This window comes from Centroberyx gerrardi, chromosome 2 (assembly GCF_048128805.1).
Source record: "Centroberyx gerrardi isolate f3 chromosome 2, fCenGer3.hap1.cur.20231027, whole genome shotgun sequence".
NCBI lineage: Eukaryota > Metazoa > Chordata > Actinopteri > Beryciformes > Berycidae > Centroberyx > Centroberyx gerrardi.
This window is the reverse complement of record NC_135998.1, coordinates 7442402-7460081: the sequence shown is the minus strand read 5'-3', so window position 1 is coordinate 7460081 and position 17680 is coordinate 7442402. Positions and strand designations below refer to the sequence as shown.

General features: G+C 41.8%; 1 protein-coding gene across 1 annotated transcript in view; it reads left to right on the top strand.

Annotated features, from left to right (window-relative positions):
* Positions 1–17680, top strand: part of unc13bb (unc-13 homolog Bb (C. elegans)) — an 85689-nt gene that overhangs the window by 42099 nt on the left and 25910 nt on the right. The window contains exons 11-18 of the mRNA XM_078285953.1: positions 11823–11869; positions 12138–12216; positions 12480–12485; positions 13174–13248; positions 13634–13853; positions 14315–14542; positions 14756–14897; positions 15252–15421. Of these exons, the coding sequence (XP_078142079.1) occupies positions 11823–11869; positions 12138–12216; positions 12480–12485; positions 13174–13248; positions 13634–13853; positions 14315–14542; positions 14756–14897; positions 15252–15421 (967 nt within the window). The remainder of the gene's footprint in view (positions 1–11822; positions 11870–12137; positions 12217–12479; positions 12486–13173; positions 13249–13633; positions 13854–14314; positions 14543–14755; positions 14898–15251; positions 15422–17680) is intronic.

Genomic DNA, 17680 nt, shown 5'->3' with positions numbered 1-17680 from the left:
TTGCGTATTCCAGGTGTATCTGATGATGAATGCCACTTGTTCCTTAATTGGATGCGCGTGCCTGTTGATGCTGATTAGCATAGGTAGACGCCCTGGCAACTCCATAAAAGGCCTGCTGTCTGAAGGGTCGTGCGCAAATGGAAAGCATTACTGGAGTGGTGGAGAATGGCAAACAGACCCAAGAAGAAAAATTCAAACTCTGAAATAGAAGTGTTGTTGTCGGGAGTGAACTTTTTAAAAGTGTAAGCGGTGGAGTGACAGCAACTGAGAAAAAAAAAACATGGCAAGATATTACTGATGCTGTCAATGCTGCAACATCAGAAACACACACCTAGAATTAAATGAAAAAGAAACGGTTTGACTTAAGTTAGGTCAGGGCTAGTCTAATTCCAAATAGATGCAGTTTATTAGCTCCAGGCGGAGGGCAGGGCGCTGTCAAAAGGACTGGGGGAATAATATGGAGACTGTGCTGTCAGGTGTCCAGTCATCAGCGGAGTTGGACACTGGTTTAATTGCTATTGACAGGAGCTTTCTTCCTGCGGTGTCCAAGCACATCCAACAGCCTTCCAGCTCAGTATGCTGCGCTCGCTCTGTGGCGGAGTGAGTGCACATATGATAATTATATGATCGCTGCTGAGGGGTCTGAAGGTTTATCAGTTGTGGCTTTAGCAATGTGGTCAAGGCAGAACCTCTATCACCTAGAGAAAAACTAGTTAGTCTTGAGACTCTGGTTAATTTAACTTCCATTCAGTCCAATATGCGCCGTGCGTCTCCAGCAGCACCTGCTGGAGACGCACGACCACCCTACTGTTCTACAGCACCAAGTCGCGGCTCCCTCCTGGACAGGGGAAACCACATATAGGAGGTTTAGGTTGGCGTCACAAATTAATTGAATGTTTATGGTGTGTTATTGTTTGCGATTTAAATAGGGAAATGTGTTTGGAGACGGTGCTTTGATGCGCAGTCTGTTTCTCCTGTGGTAAGATAAGATAGAACTTTATAGATCAATAAATAATATAATATATGTATGATTATATATATATACGATAATAATTAATCACTTTAATCACTTATGTTTACAATTGAATAGAATTGCCTATGAATTTGTTCATATCGGCCTAGCCTTGTTAATATGGTTATTTTCACCAGGCTTACAAATGGAAACACATTTTGTTGTTAATATGAGGTCTGGAACTGCTTTAATAGATTTTGCTTAAAGAATAAGGCATTCTAAGTAGAAACCACTTCATGCGTAATGCCCCCACGCATGTTTCCAAACACACGTAGATTTTGATTGTACCAAAGAACAAATTCAGGTAAGAAAAAAAATTATGAATGCCGAAATGTTCGTGGAAACGTTCGTAAGTACACTTTAAGATCAAATCTGATCGTACGCATGTTTTGTGAATGAGGCCCATTCATTCCTTGGAACTGTGCAGTACAACCACAGTCTCCTTATGCTGGCCTCAGCAGCTCCACTGGAGCAATTTGGGATTAAATGCCTGGCTCAAAGGCACCTCACAAGTTGTTATCGAGGGAGTAGTGAGTGTTTTTGATTCAGTTTCACCCACCCAGATTTTTCCAGCTGGTCTGGGATTTGAACTGGCAACCATCTGGTCATAAGCCTGCTTCTCTACGCTACTATTGGCCCACAGCCTTAATGTCAAAAAAGAACTGTAATGATACTACCCAATTTTTTTAAAGTAATATTCTAACTGGAATTCATATTTGTTGCCCTTCAAAACTGGTAATTAACTTCACAATCTTTTCCATGCCTAACATAGAGCATCCATTCCATGTAGTCAGTCTGCACCTCCTCTTTCCCCTCAATCATCAGTCGTTAATTTCATCTCTTCTCATGGCATTGTAATTGTGAGGCCGGTGTATGCTATCCCTCTGCGGAGCTCAACGCATCTCACAGTGCTTCAGGGACCTATAATTTGCATTAATCGATGGTTCACTCATGGGAGTCACTCTCATGTTGTGCTGCAGAGGACATCTAGAGTCTTCACACTAGTTTGTCAATTCTTGTCATGTTTACTTATAAGTTATCACTGAGTATTCCAGCTGAATCTGTGGAAACAATGTATCTGAAAGGGAAATGCATGATGAACCAAACTCTTAATGAATGAGTCTACACTTGAGGAAAGTTTCTCTTCCCTTTCTCTCACCCACCATCTAACCTTCTTCCTCTCTCTGGCGTGACTGAACTAATGGAGTGGTGACTTGTGCCTGAGGGAAAGATGGAACAACTGAAGGAGAGGGAAAGATGAAAGAGTGTGAGGGGAATTAGCAAGTGCATCGTCAGTGCTGTTTATGCACCATCCATTTCTCTTCTGTGTATATAAATTGTAGGGAAAATGTTTTCCTCCCGAGGTGACCACTTTTGGGAAAGGGAGAGTGATTGTTACGTTTTTGCGTTTAGTTTAAAAAATGAGCACAGATAACAGCATGTAATAAGGTGCATGAGAATTGGCTGAAGCACTGATTACGTTAACATGCATGAAGTCATCTGATTAATGCACTTAATTTGATTATGAGAATAATAGAATTAAGCTTTTTTCCTGAATAGCAGAGGAATGGTCCGTTAATATTCATAGTTTCATCCAATCTTGTATATGGTATATGTGGTTATTGATTGAATTCATTGTCATGTACTTCCTTCCCTCTCTCCTGTATTAAACTGCAGTTATATTGTTATATTGTTCCCTTGGCATTTTTATTGCTTAAATGTAGCTTTCTCATAATTGGTCTAGTGCTAAGACTTGGCAGGCTGGATGTAAATAGATATAGTAGCTGTAACAAATGACAACTCAAGGTGATGATTGCCTTGGTATGAAGTGTTACAATCTGTCAAAACCTTGATAGACAGGCTTACTTGGAATATGGGGTTTACATGTCCAAAGAACTCCACTGTAACACAACTAATATCACAGTACCATGTCCTAATTGTAGTATAATGCTTTGAATATGACTTTAATCAAAGTAACGTAATTGGATTAAGTTATGTAATTATTAATCACAGCATTTTCTCAATTCCATTAGGATTGAAATATTGTTGTAAAGATTGTTATTGGCAGAGAGAGGCTGCTGAAAGCCATGTAGTAATTTCTCACTCTACAGTTGGAGGGCGCTTTGGACCCCAGTTTACCCAAAATATTTTAAAGGGCAGTGAACCCTGGGTGTCCAAACTGGGGCGTGAGGGAGATGAATACATCAGCAAGTATAATAACCTCTCAGCATCATAACCCCAGCAAAACCATTCCACCTTGTGAGATACACTAATTGTGAAGTGGATGGTCAAACCTCTTTTTGGTTTGCTATAGATCATCATATTCTTACCTCGGGTATTATGGTCCAAGAAGACACTGGATTAAGTTGAAACTCTATACTAGGGATACACCAATACCACCAATTTCACTGATGGTATTGATTCTGAGCACAAAACTTTCAGTATCAGTTTATACAGAGTACCGATTTGAGCCCTTGCTTTTTCTGGAAAATGAGTTGAGTCATTGGATCCAGTATCCTTTAAAGAAAAGGGTAGAAAATCATATCGCCTTGCTTTGATCTCTGACATTTTGTGATTGGCTTTTGGTGTCAGAATCACTGATGCTATGTAGGTCTGATATACAACACCACTACTGGAGTGTTTGTTTATCCCTACTGTGCACATGTTCTGTACAGATGTTGTGTCTAATCCTGCCTTTCATCAATCAAACTCCAGTTAGAGACCAGTAGTGGGTGGCCATAATAAACAGAACAGATTCTCTGAGCCCTACCTAGGGTCCATCCTATTAATTAAGCCTTTTACAGCATGGCAGGAGAGGCTTGGTTAGTCCTCGCTTGGCTCCATTATGATGATTGGTTTGCAAGGACTGGTTGAAATGACCATGTAAATGCTGGCTGATTGAAGGCAAGGAGGAGGAGAAATGGGAAGCAAGGTGAAAGCTGTCTAACTGTTATTTATTGTAGGACATAGGGAAGCACTTAGGACACAAGGCTGAATGTTGAAAAGGCTGTAATGAATTAGAATTGGTAGTTAATCTGTCACAGCAGTGTCAGAGAGACCAGCATAATAGATGAGTGCCGGACCCAACTGCGTAAAACATCCTCACATGCTGGCTTACATTCAAAGCGGAAAATGAGACTGGATGCGTGGCATATTTACAGTTTCCTCTAGAATTTTTGGCTGAAGTGGCAGACAGGGGTAAATCCAGAGCTGTAACTGAGACGCTGCCAGACCTATTTACAGTATCAGTTTCAGTACCTATATTTGTCTTGTTTTGACTGAGCAATAAGCCCTAATGAGAAATTTAAAGGCTTTATAGACTACTTTTCTAACAGTGGGGGCTGAAAGTAGGCAGGGAAACCACTGAATTTAGGCAAAGCAGTGGCATCAGGTATGTTTTGACTTATAAAGTCAAAGAGTTCAATGAATAGAAAGAATGAATGCAGATGGCAACACTGGGCAGATGTGGAAACAGAACAACAGAGAGTGAGACCGGGAGCTGGCAGTCTTACAGCCTCAGATTAGCTTTGTGCTGGAATACATTGCCAGAGGACAGAAGGAGAGAGAACGGGGAAAGCATGCAAGAGGGTGGGAGGGAAGAAGGGAGGGGTACTTAACTGAGGCTGAACTGCTGTGTGATCCTGGTCTAACACTGTCGCTCTTGCCCTTCCAGTGGTAGAAACGAGAGATTCAGCACTTCTGCGTGTCTGTCAGTCGGCTAAAGAAGACATACTGGTAGCCCAGTTGGTTTGATTAAGGCAGAGCAATAAATTAAAATGCGCTTGGGGATTTATTTGAAAGAAACGCCTAAAAGTTATCATTACTGATCTACTGACCCGTACTCTGTGTGGATTTAACGCATCTCGCAAGATGATATGAACAGGTTGTTTTTAATTGTTTTTTCTCCATGAGGTAAGGTTTACATTTTAACATACATATTGCAGTCTTCTTGCGCATTTAGTTTTTAGGTTGAGTAGAATTTGTTTGAGATTGAATTAACACATGTAAACATATTACTGTGTGAAACTTTTCAAGCTTAGTTGCACTATGTTAGGCTAATAATAATAAGGTATGGAGCAAAGGTCTTGTACTTTGTTATGTCGTGTAGTATCTTAGAATTCAGTTGGGCCATTTAAGTGATTTAAAATAATTACTCCTACAGTCTTCACATAAATTACTTAATTTCAGTAATGCTCAGTCCATTTCAATTCTGAGGTCATCCCACTTTTAAAAGCAAATGTCATGCTTTGATAAGAAGTCAAGTTGATCACTTAAAAACTAGGAAAGCGAGTCATCTTTTTTCCAGGCCACAGACCATTTAGTAAGGAGAGAAAAGATATTGCTGCAGGCTATCGCTAGGACTGTCAGTGAGGATGGGCCAGACTCCAACCAGCCGTCTCAGCCTCTCTTTATTCTGGCCGGTTAACTGATAAGTCACTGGCCCTTACAGTCCACATACAGTGGATTGTTGGCTGTCTCTGCTAAATGGGCCAGTGGTCCTCAGGAATGTAGCAGAATGAGCTGTTCAAAGATATTTGTGTCTATAGTGTTTTTATACAACAGATGCATTTAAAGCAGATACTCCTGTTCACATTTATTTTTAGAAAGTAAATGAACTCTGATGAGAAATGACAGAGCATTTATAAAAGTAATTTTAATTGGAAAGGTAATGCTCCAGGTTAATTTCTGATAGCTATTCGGCTGATATGCTCATCGGCTTAATTTCAAATTCCTGGCGGTCATAGGTAACATGCTCCTTTGTGATATGCTTGATTATTATACCTTACTGCCCACCAGACCCTTATCATGCTAATGCACACCTCCAGTGCTTGAGTGCTATTGGAAACCTCCAGTGCAGGGGTGGGTTAATGAAGTTTCCAACCATTCCCTCAGTCTGGCATGATGTACTTAATGGAATAGGGAATTAGATTCTCCTTCAACAAATGAGTTTCCAAAATTTTTCTATTTTACTATCTCCGAGTCAGAATGTTTGCTATTGAAATCGCCAAATAATGTATCAAGGCGCTTCACATTCATGCTATTTTATCTAACAGAATCTGTATACATTTTCCGAATAATTTTGGTCAATCTGTTTCTATGAACGCTGGAGAAAAATACCCAGATTAACTCTCACACAATGAGCACAGGGGAATTGGACAGCACTGACTCCACTCAATGGGAGACAGTTTAACAACATGATATACTTTAATTATGTGTTTGTTTTTTGTTTTATGTTACACATTCATTACAGGCAGAACCTCCCCAAAAAGCAAAAAAAACATACATTTCGCTATCCGTAATAAATATTCTTAGGTAGTGGCACAGTCCTAAAACAGTCAACTGAGTCAAAGAGTCTACAGTAGATATGTAGAATATGCAATAGATACATATTCCGTAGTCCCAAACAAATGCTTTAAATTTGCTAAGAGTATCCTGTTTCAAATTTTTCTGCAGGTCATTCCATGCAGAGAGGACAGGGTTTCTTACCCATCTCTGTGATTTTTAGGGTCAGTCAGCAGAAACTACCATTGAGACCTCAAAACTGTGTCCTCCAAATTCATGAGTGATATGACTATGTAAATGGTATTAATAGTTTTAATAATTATGCTCATTGGATAGCGATGGTGTCACTGAGCTCTGTCCAGTATACAGAATGACTAAAGGCAAGGAGCAGATAAGGCATACTGTATCTGTATAGTTGCTAAACCTTTGGCCTTTCTGTTTCGTAACTGGACAATGTTTGTCATTTTCACGAAGTGACTGACATGTGAGCCATGCAGTTATGAATTTTGGCGCAGTTTTAGATGACATACTTTCGTGGAGTAATGTCACGGCATCAAATAGATTCATCTTTGGGGTATTCAAGAATCCCTATAGTGTGTACAATGTGGGTGATAGATCAGAGCTATCGAGCCATGCAGCTGGTATGGAGACAGAAGAATGACGTAGCCTTAGAGGAGAGAATTGACCTGTCATCTAATTACCAAGCTGTCTTTCCATTGCATCCTAATTACAGAGAGCTAGGCAGCTGCATGGTGTCCTATGTGAAAGTTGCCACTGTGAGTGAGAGGAGGTCAGTATATGCATCACTGTCTATCCTACTGATGTACTGTAAAGAGTAGTGTACTGACGCACAGTAGCCCCAAATAGTGTGGGGTTTTAACACTTACTCCTGTCTGTGCTTGACTGCATTAAATCAACTCTTGCCTGCCAGCAATTAAAGCACTGTGCTACCCCACCCTTTTTGTTATTAAAAGGGTACGCAAAACATTCAAACGTGTTATATGAATTGGCATGAGGAAAAATTGGTTGGTATTTCTTCTAATATAAGTAGCAGATATAACCTATGGTTAACCTAAGATATAATCTAAGGTTTGGTTGGTTTGGTAAGGTTTAATGTTTAAGATTTGGTAATCTTTAGTTAGCCACCTGTAGCCAGAACTAACAGTCAGATGAGCCTGTGTTTGGAATATCCTACATTTAATTGTGACACTCACAACAATAGCAACAAATTGTTCATTCATCTTCTGCCTTGAAGAACATTAGCTCAGAAAGATATGAGCTCCTGTATGGGTTTTTTTGTCACCAGAAAATTGCAGCTCAGGGCAAAACTGTGTTCTTTGATGCTGCACTCATCAACCTTTTCACAGAGTGCATTTATTTATTAATCATTCTTGATTTTTGCTGCTTAATTTGTTAAACTATCCCCAATTTGTTTCTCAGTTTTCTCATGTCAGTCATGGAGCAGGCACTCTGAGCTCTTCAGTCACTTGCAGGTTAAGATGTTGCCTATGCTCAGACCACTCTGAGGCCTGAGGCACTGGTCAGCCCATGTGTGGAACCAGTTGACCCAGACTGCCAATTCTCAGGGATGTTCCCCAGAGGCCACGTCAGTGGACAGGATGGACCCTACAACACAGAGCTACTTCCCCACCAAATGCCCAAGAGGAGAGAGCTTGGGAAAAAGAGATCCCAGAGCCCCAAAGTGGGGAAAGGCCTGCGGAGGAAGCTGCAGAAGTTCCTGCAAGGGCCAGGTGATAATTCCCTCCATGAACTCTCATCAGTGGAGGTGGAAGAGGACATGTTCATCTGTGGCCTGAAGAGAGACCCTTCTACCAGAGAGTTAAAAGAAGTCTGCATGTTGCCCAATGGCCACAGTCATACAAGGGGCTTGACCACACCTGTGTTGGTGGGGCTGGAGATAAGTAGGGAATGCCACATCAAGGCTCCCTGTACTGTCCACACTAACCGCACCACAACTGACCTCCCAGACCTCACCCCATCTGGGGAAAACAGCAGTTCTGATTGCCAGGATGGCATCGGGGTTGTGGAGGATACTATACCCAGGCCCAGTGAAAGGATTGAAAATGCAGAAGAGGAGGAAGAGATGGAGGATGAAGAGGCAGAGCAAGGCTCTAGTAACATAGTAGAGCATATCCTTAAAGAGCTGAAAGGCATCAACAAGATCCAGGAGGAAATTTCAGATCTGAGGGAGTATCTGACATCTGTGCGAGGCTCAGTGGATGAGGTTTCTTGTTGTGTGGATGCAGTGCTCAGTGAGATAGGGGAGCTATACTCTGGCGCTTCAGCTACGCCCCATCCCAAGCCTCTTCCTCAATCACCCAAAGTCAGGCGAGGGAGCCTGGGTAGACAGAACGCCATCACATCCCTCTACAGGACAGCCACCAGTCCACAGTTGGATCAACAGGACTGTGGTAAAGATTCAGGACATATACCATCGCACAGGTCACCTAAACAATGGAGAGATGATCCAGTCACTCACCAATCAGAGCAAACAGACCAGGAGAACTCAGACCAGAGTTCAGACATGCACTCCTTATGCCCCAGGAGACCCGATCTCTGCTACCTGGAGCGTCAGTGTGGCCATGACTGCCACAGTACCAGCTCTTTGTCCTCATGCCACAGTTCCATCTGTCCAGAGAGAGGTAACAGATTCCTTTCTATTGATACAGGGTATGACAGGTGGGCCTCTGTTGACATGCAGCACAGTGTGAGTGGAGAAGGAGGTTGGAGTGAAGAGGACATTTGCTCATGTGTGAACAGCGGAGAGGAGGTGGAGAACTGCCCAGGTGTGTGGGACAGGTGTGCCACAGAGGAGACACAAAGCAGCACGCCAGGTCATTCTTCACACAACAGCTCTGAGCATCTCTCACTTCTGTTTGGACAGCATTACAACTCTCCCTCCAGCTCCTCCAGTGTGGTGGACTGGAGGCCCCCCAGGCTGCAAGCTGAAGAAGGAAAGTTGGAGTGCGACTGCGCTGCAAATTGCCCTTACTCACGTAGCTCTGGTTACCACACCATGGATGCCTATGCAGATGAACTGGGCAATGGGCCCTCAAGGAGCCTTAGTTGCTCCACTGTGCTACTGACAGACTGTGATGATGGCTACCTGGAACCTCATTCACCTTGTGACGGCTGCCCGTCATCTGCTGACACTCTGGATGTAGGGTCTGCCGAGAGTTTGGACAGGGAGTGGACAGACCACAGCATATCCAGGGACGATGCACGAGAGTGGGTGTCAAGGGAGCCTGCCGAAATAGATTCTGAGAGCACAGCCAAGCCCCCCACTGTAGGATTTGATGTGAAAACATTCAGTAAGGCTGTGCTCACTTTCAGGTCAGCTTTAAAAGGGGCCTTGAAAAAGCTGGAAGGTTCCAACCCTGAATATGTGAAAGATGACAGTGGGTCTGAGGCTGCCTCCTCCCCTATCAGACGATCCAGTGAACCCACAGAGGAGCAGAGCACCAGCCAGTATACAGAGGGAGAAATCAGTCTGCCAGAGAACCACACTCAGTTTGGCACTCCAAAGGAGGAGGACAGTGAGGCTTCAGTCTATGTGGATTGTGGCCAAACACATGAGAACCTGTCCTGCTCCCTTCAAGCATCCCCCAGTGAAGCGAGCCACTCTCCCTGCACCCCCACTGAGTATCATTCTATAGAGCTTTCACAAGGCAGAAGAGATTGTCCGACCGATGGAGAACTGTCCAACCCAGACCTGACACCAGACCATTGTCCAGGAGGGCAGGGCCAGAGCCCACTGGGTCCAGTGCTCAGTCTGGATGAGTTGGGGTTAAGTCCAACAGGGGAAGACCACGCCCTTGATGAGGTAGACCTAGGAAAGCCAACAGATGCAGGTCACAGAGAGCGCATAGCTAATTTCCAACGCATTCTGAGGGAAAAGAGGGAAACCCATCGTAGACTGTCAAAATCTGCCCAGGGATCCCAGGGGTCCCATGGGTCTCAGGGGTCCCAGGGATCCCAATCTCAAGAAGAGTTTAACACAGGTACTTTTAAGGATATTTTCTTTGACTTTCGCCACTGGCACTGGCAAGCCCAGTAATGAAAGCAAAAATAAATCTTAAAGCAATTAATGACCCAATTAAATGAATTTAGTATTATTTATTTATGAATTATGATTTATAATGCCTTGTTGATTTGAAAATGTATATTAGTTGATATTTGTTGCCTTCTCTTTAAAGCACCATGCTTTGCATACAGTATGTGGTCAGGTTAGTTTGTTCAACTGTAGTTATTGCATCCATAGGTTGATTCTTCTATGATTTTTTTTCCTTTGCAGAGAGTGGCAGAGAAGATGATCAGGTTACTTATACAATATTAACTCCCTTGTTAAGTTAATATCTTGTATTTCTGTTATCTTGGTCATTGTCTGTAAATCGTGATGATTTTTTTCCCCCATTGCTACAGTGTAATTTCCATTGCTGGGCTCATATATTTGTTTTCGTAGCATGGAGTATGGTTCCTTTTATTTTATTTGTCTTGTCATACCACTTCACTGGAGTTGTTCAGTTGTAACTTCTAATTTTGGATTTGGGGATGCTTTTGTGATGCAGTCCTAAGCATATTCCACAATATATAATAGAATAGGAATACCTTCTATAATCATAAATAAGGTACAGCAAATTAAGTCTTCAAACAAAGAGCATATAAGTTTATATACATAAGTAAGTATACATATGTGTGTGTATACTGTGTGTATATATATGATTTGTGATGAGCAGATGAGCGATCTTTAGTGAAAACTTCTTCCAAACTCCATCCTGTCACTGTAGAAAAGACATACAGTGATTTTTCGTATGGCTTCAATTATTCTCTATAATCAATAGAAAATCTTTGATTTGGTCCACATTGTAGCTTTAGAGGAGACTCTCTCGGCTCTATTTCTAGTGTTGGTGTTAGAGCAGATGCTTCATATTTTCCCTGAAGTTTTTCAAACGCTATCAGAAACCCATACTGTGAGAGTGAGCCCCGGAGGGATCCACATTCCCAACTTCTGTGGACTGAGCGAGGAATGTGCAGACACTGATGAAAAACTTTACCTTGGAGGAAGAACTAAAAGATCTTATGTACATGTGTAGCTGCTCAGCTGTCATTTTGGTGTTTTTGTACTTCTCCTTAACTTATCTGAGTTGACTCTTAAAACAATCTACAGGCAGAAAAGTTAAACTGATTTTATATGTGTCTTAACCTGTGAAGTAGAACTTATTAAATGGCTTGGTATCTGCATTATTTTAGTCCTCCATTGCATTTAACATGACATCTTATACACATTTATTTGAGCAAGTGGTTTAAAGACGACTCTTGATCTAATACTGCATCGTGTTTTTTTTTGTTGTTTTTTTTTCATTTCGACTTTGCATGCTCTATAATATCCGAGAGGTGAAACTCAACCAAATTTCACTTTCCATTACCTTCCTGTTCTCATCATACATCATTAAATCTTAGGTATTATAAGAGGTAAACCTAAAGCCTCACATTTGAAATCTTGTAGGTACGAGATGAGGAACCCAATTCCAGACAGGCCTGGGTCAAACCAGGGTAAGTCACGTTGTAAAACACACCTATATTTGGGATGCTAAACACTAATATTTGGAGAAAGCATCATGTTTGTACATTTTTAATATTAATAATAACCTGATAAAGCAACAATAAAGTAGTGTGTATTATGATTTTATTAACTTTCAGTGCATATTTGTAATAAAGAATGTTGTGATTTATTTTTAAGTGCAGTGAAAATGCCCTGCTGTAAGCTGTAACTGTGTTGTGAGGATTTTTTTTATTAATGTCTGAACTTTTCGGTCCATAGTGGTGGATCTGGTCTGTATGGAATTGACAGCATGCCAGACCTGCGTAAAAAGAAGCCGATCCCCTTGGTCAGCGATGTGGTCAGTACTACCCTGTCAATTCTTTGCTCTACCAGTAATCCTGTTTGTTTTGTTCTTTCTATGTGAGCGCATGTCTGTCTATTTGTGATACCAACACAAAAGTCTCAGTTATGCTTTTACCTTTGAGGTGAATTTGGGATGAGATTGTTATCAACAAATGGAGACGAATATGAAATCAGACTGATAATTTCTTTCTCCCTCCTCTCTTAAACCCGAAACTATTCCCCACAACTCTCTTGAATGCATTCACTCTCCTTGGTCAGGCTATGGTAAGTTAATAGAACCCAACTGCCACTCCCTTTTCTACTAAAGAGAAAATATCAAGTAGGACAAATTAAACAGTAGATGCATCAAACAAGTATGTGTATAGCATGTTGCTCTCTTTATGTAGTGGATAATGATCGTAGACCTCTCAGTTGATACAAATTAACACGTTTGCATGCATCCTCTTTGTAGCTTTCCTTCCTACTTGATATTATCATTAAAAATATAATCAACAAATCAAATACATTCCCACATTTTGGGGTTTTTATTTTTCATCCTCACCTGCTAAGCCACATAAAGACAACTATAACAAGGGCTGCAGCAAACTAACATGGGTAACACACTAACGCTCACACAGAAATTTGTGGGTGATGGTTCTGTTGTTACTTAATGTTGTCACTAACATGGCCTCGGCCCTGGTGGTAATCCCTTCCTCAGTAGTTGCTTAAAGTTCCATGGCTCCTCCCTAATATTACTCACCTGGGTTTTCTCATCATCTGGTAACAATCCACTAACGTCTCTGGAAAAGAATTATAACCCTACTGACCACCCTTATAACCCCCCTGGCCACCTTTTTAACCACACTGACCTTCATTCTTTTAGTAATATTTTGGGGGTGAGCTGGGCTGTGGGTTGTATATATGTTTATGTGTTGGCTTAACTATTTATTTCCCTCTGTCACCTGTTGTTCAGTCACTGGTCCAAGCCAGGAAGGCGGGGATCGCATCTGCTATGGCTGCACGCTCCTCAATCAAAGACGAGGAGTTGGTGAGTAGGAGGGTTACAAGTTTCTGTGCTATAGTTTTAAAATGCAGTGCTCTCATGGTGTCCTGGTGTCTCAAGAGGCTAGAGCACATATAGGCTTGGGACAATATTTGATAATATCGACTATCGCGATATTTCGTGAATATTGTGATATTGTTTCCTCCAATGCTTTGGATATGCAATTTTGGATATCACCCAAGCCTAGGCACATATCACATGCTTACGTTATTGTGGGTTACAAAATGGCACATAACCTTTGTTACCCAACATCCCCTCTCTTTCTCTTTCCTGTATCTCCCCTGAACACTAGCTAACAATGCAGAAATTCCATTAAACATAATTTTGTTCTCAAACGTAAAAAATAACAGTAATATTCTCCCTCCTTTAGAAAAACCATGTGTACAAGAAGACCCTACAGGCTCTCATCTACCCCATATCTTGCACTACACCACATAACTTTGAGGTGTGGACCGCCACGACGCCCACCTACTGCTACGAGTGCGAGGGGCTGCTGTGGGGCATCGCCCGCCAAGGCATGCGTTGCTCTGAGTGCGGGGTGAAATGCCACGAGAAGTGCCAAGAGCTGCTGAATGCAGACTGTCTGCAGCGTGAGTACCGGCCCAGAGAGGGAGAGATGAAAGGAACTGCTCATGGGTGAAGTAAAAGGGAGATTGTCCATAATACCATTTTGGTTGTGTTGTTTGTGCAGATGTTCCTGAAAATTTCACTGCATTCTCATCACAGCCATTTAAAACTTCAAGGCACATGTTGTCTCAGCCAACTGTTGTGGTATAGACTGGTGTGAATTATCATAATTGATCATGTATATATATCTGTATGTACGTAAGATGTACATGTATGTACACCGCTGCCAGTGAAATAGCACACAGTGAATTTCAGGGTGTCAGCTTGGTGGGTGTTTGGCTTAATTGGTGGTTGTGAGTGATTTTGAATTGAAGCCACAGTGGTGTCATTTGCCAGCAATTCATCATTCAGCTCATGTTTGAAATTGCTAGCTATGTTCAAATGCTATGTTTAGCTGTATGCATGCATGTCGCTGATTCTTTAGGTGCTGCGGAGAAGAGCTCTAAGCATGGAGCTGAAGACCGGACTCAGAATATCATCATGGCCATGAAGGACAGGATGAAGATCAGGGAGAGGAACAAACCAGAGATCTTTGATGTCATCAGGGATGTGTTTGTCATCAGCAAGGCCATCCATGCCCAGCAGATGAAGACCATTAAACAGAGTGTACTGGATGGCACCTCCAAGTGGTCAGCCAAGATTACGATCACAGGTACCCTAAAAATAATCTATCAAATCAACCAACACTTTAAGTTTAGTGCTCAGCATCAATATCAGGAGTGGAAAAAGTGGTATTGGTGTGTCCCTGTGTTGCATAGTGACTGCAGTACATTTCCAACATGATAATCTTTTATGCGTCTTGGTGATTTTTCTCCTTAATGGTTTTGTTTCTTCATTATGTCATTGTTTCTCTGTATCTGTGTAGTCTTTTGTGCCCAAGGCCTTCAGGCGAAAGACAAGACTGGATCTAGTGATCCATATGTCACCGTCCAGGTGGGCAAGACCAAGAAGAGAACCAAGACCATTTATGGCAACCTCAACCCTGTCTGGGAGGAAAAGTTCCACTTGTGAGTCACCAAAATATCTTGGTTGTAAAATGTAGCCTAATGACACTGGTGACTTGGACTATGTGTTTTTTTTCAACTGGGATGAAACTCTCTATGAAATGTTTTTATTTTCTTGCAAGGTTCTTTATATCTTAAATTGTAGTGGCCCTTGTAAATGAGCGTGAGCTACTATATTACTATATTATTACTCTATTAATAGCAGGACATTAGCCTCAGGCCATGTAGGATTCATCATTCAAAGTTTGCAATTTTATCCTATTTTCAAAATCGTTCACACATAACTGCCCTATTATTATTTTGTCTTGTATCATACAACATATTCACACCATTTTGTACATTTCTGTTTGTCGTCAGCGAGTGCCACAACTCCTCGGACCGAATCAAAGTGCGTGTGTGGGATGAGGATGATGACATCAAGTCCAGGGTGAAGCAGCGTCTGAAGAGGGAGTCTGATGATTTCCTGGGCCAGAGTATTATCGAAGTTCGAACACTGAGTGGAGAGATGGATGTCTGGTACAACCTGGGTCAGTCTGCTGTCCTCTTTATGGACTACCTGTATGAAATACACTGTATACGAGGAGAGGGGTAAAAAAGCCATGGATATATTTTTAAATGATTTTAGTGCACAGCCTCTGTAGGATTTAATGAATGGTCACTAAGATTAGGTACATGCTCACTACCACCCTCTTGCCTTCATTGTGAAAGTAAGCCGCTAAAAATCTAGCCTAAAAATCGTACTTCCACTGTATTTACAAACAAGACCATAAACAAGAAAATGACACCCAGGTAATACTGTATTAGTATTATTACAATTTTGCTTGTTTGCAGTAATCAATATTAGCAAGGGCAAAAAGCATGAAAGCCAGTGATGACAGCACCCAACACAGCTGATGTCAGAGGTTGATTGCCCTTTGATTATCTTCGTTCCATTGTTTCAGCCACACCCAGTACTTTCACCCCTGACGTAAAGATATAGCCTGGCCAGTCATGAAGTACTTAATACTTCCTGTTTAGCCTGACTGTCTGTGCTGCTATTTACTTCCTGATATAACATCCTTTTCACAGACCCCCCACCAGTTGTCACTTTGTACCGCATTGTCCCCAGAGAGCTACCATTTATGGTGAGAACTTGTATAGAGGACGGATGTCGAAGTGCTTTGTAATCAGCATCGAAAGGAGCTGGTAGACCGGTGGAGGAAATGCAACATCTGAGATAATTAAGACAAGATTGTGGTATACATATACTTTATCCTGGAGCATTCAGATCATGAGATACAGTATGTTCAGCTCTGTTCCTCGTTATTTATCATGTCTGTTCTAACTCTTCTACCTCAGGCTCTTTCTGTAAAGCTGTCTTCCTAGCCTGCATGAAAGTCACGTACAGTAACCTGCATTTCATTAGCTAGTGCACAATACTTTGTCTTAATGAATGATTGATTTACTGTTGCGTTAGTTCATGATGAAATATACAGCCTCACCACATCTGTACGGTGCCAGCAGTTCTGTTTCTAAATCATCCTCCTTTGTAGTCCTTGTAGTGTTTCTGTGTGAACCTCATTACCCACACCTCCTTTTGCCTGCAGCGACATTTTTACTGGCCAATTACCCAGGCAAGGAGCAGCCCGAAGGCCCATATTGCCCCGAATGACAACATTGGCTTTTCCCGGCAAGCTTATTCTAAGAAATTTTAAATGAATTGCATTGCACTTGCTGACATTTTTTTCTCATTTTAGCAAAATTCACATCTTCATCTTGTTTTGTCAATTATGTCCCAATTATTTCCCAGTGCATTAAGATAATTTCATTTAAAATATCTTAGAATGAGGTATTGAATACAGTCATTTAATCCCTTGTGCTATTTTGTGTGAGCACCGACTGTACAGTGTGTAGAAAGCTAGCTTGGAAGTTAGAGGGAAGGGGGTGGATGAGAGCGGATATGTCATTGGGGTTATCAGGCGGGTACCTTCATCTCAGGATAGAATCTCTTCCTGATCTTGTCATTTTTATTGCCTTGTCTGTGGGGCTTTACTCCTGCATCTTTCCCCCTCTCTCTCTCTGTCTCCCTTTAAAATCTGTCTGCTGTGTTATTGGGTGTTATCAAACCGCTTTTATCCAGACGTCAACATACTGTTGAGCTGTAAACACTCCCCAGAAGTTAACTGATAGATTGAGCCACCGCAGGCATCATCTATCCCGGCTCTGATCTTCATGATGGCTGAGGATATTTCACTGTCTGGGCTGAACTCCTCACTCCTACACACACCGTGTCAGAGTGTATTTTGTATTTGTGTGATTAAGTGTACGATTCTGAGGCACCAGGTCTCTCTTGCGCCTACTTGATTATAGCGCTGAAATTGACTCCACCATGGCAACAACAAATCTTCCATTGCAACAACACTGTACGGAATATCAATGTGCCTATAAATCTGCTGTTTGTTCTTTTCAAGTGGGGAATTTGAAGCACTCTGTTTAACATCCCTCTGATAATAATAATATGAACGAGAGATTCATGTGGTTAGGAGTTATTAAGGAGAATACCACTGAATTTTAGAAAAGAAATCAATGATCAGTCTTATAATATACCCCCCCTCCTCCCATCTGAATCTCCTCTACTCTCCCACACTCCCATCTCTCTACTCTCTCTCCTTCTTCTACTCCAACACTCCCCTCTTCACTCTCCCCCCTTTCCCCTCTCAGCGAGAGGCGATCTGTGATTATCAAGTAGCAGCACTCCAGTCGGAAATCGACCAATCCGCCGACATGTACAAATTACCCCTAATGAT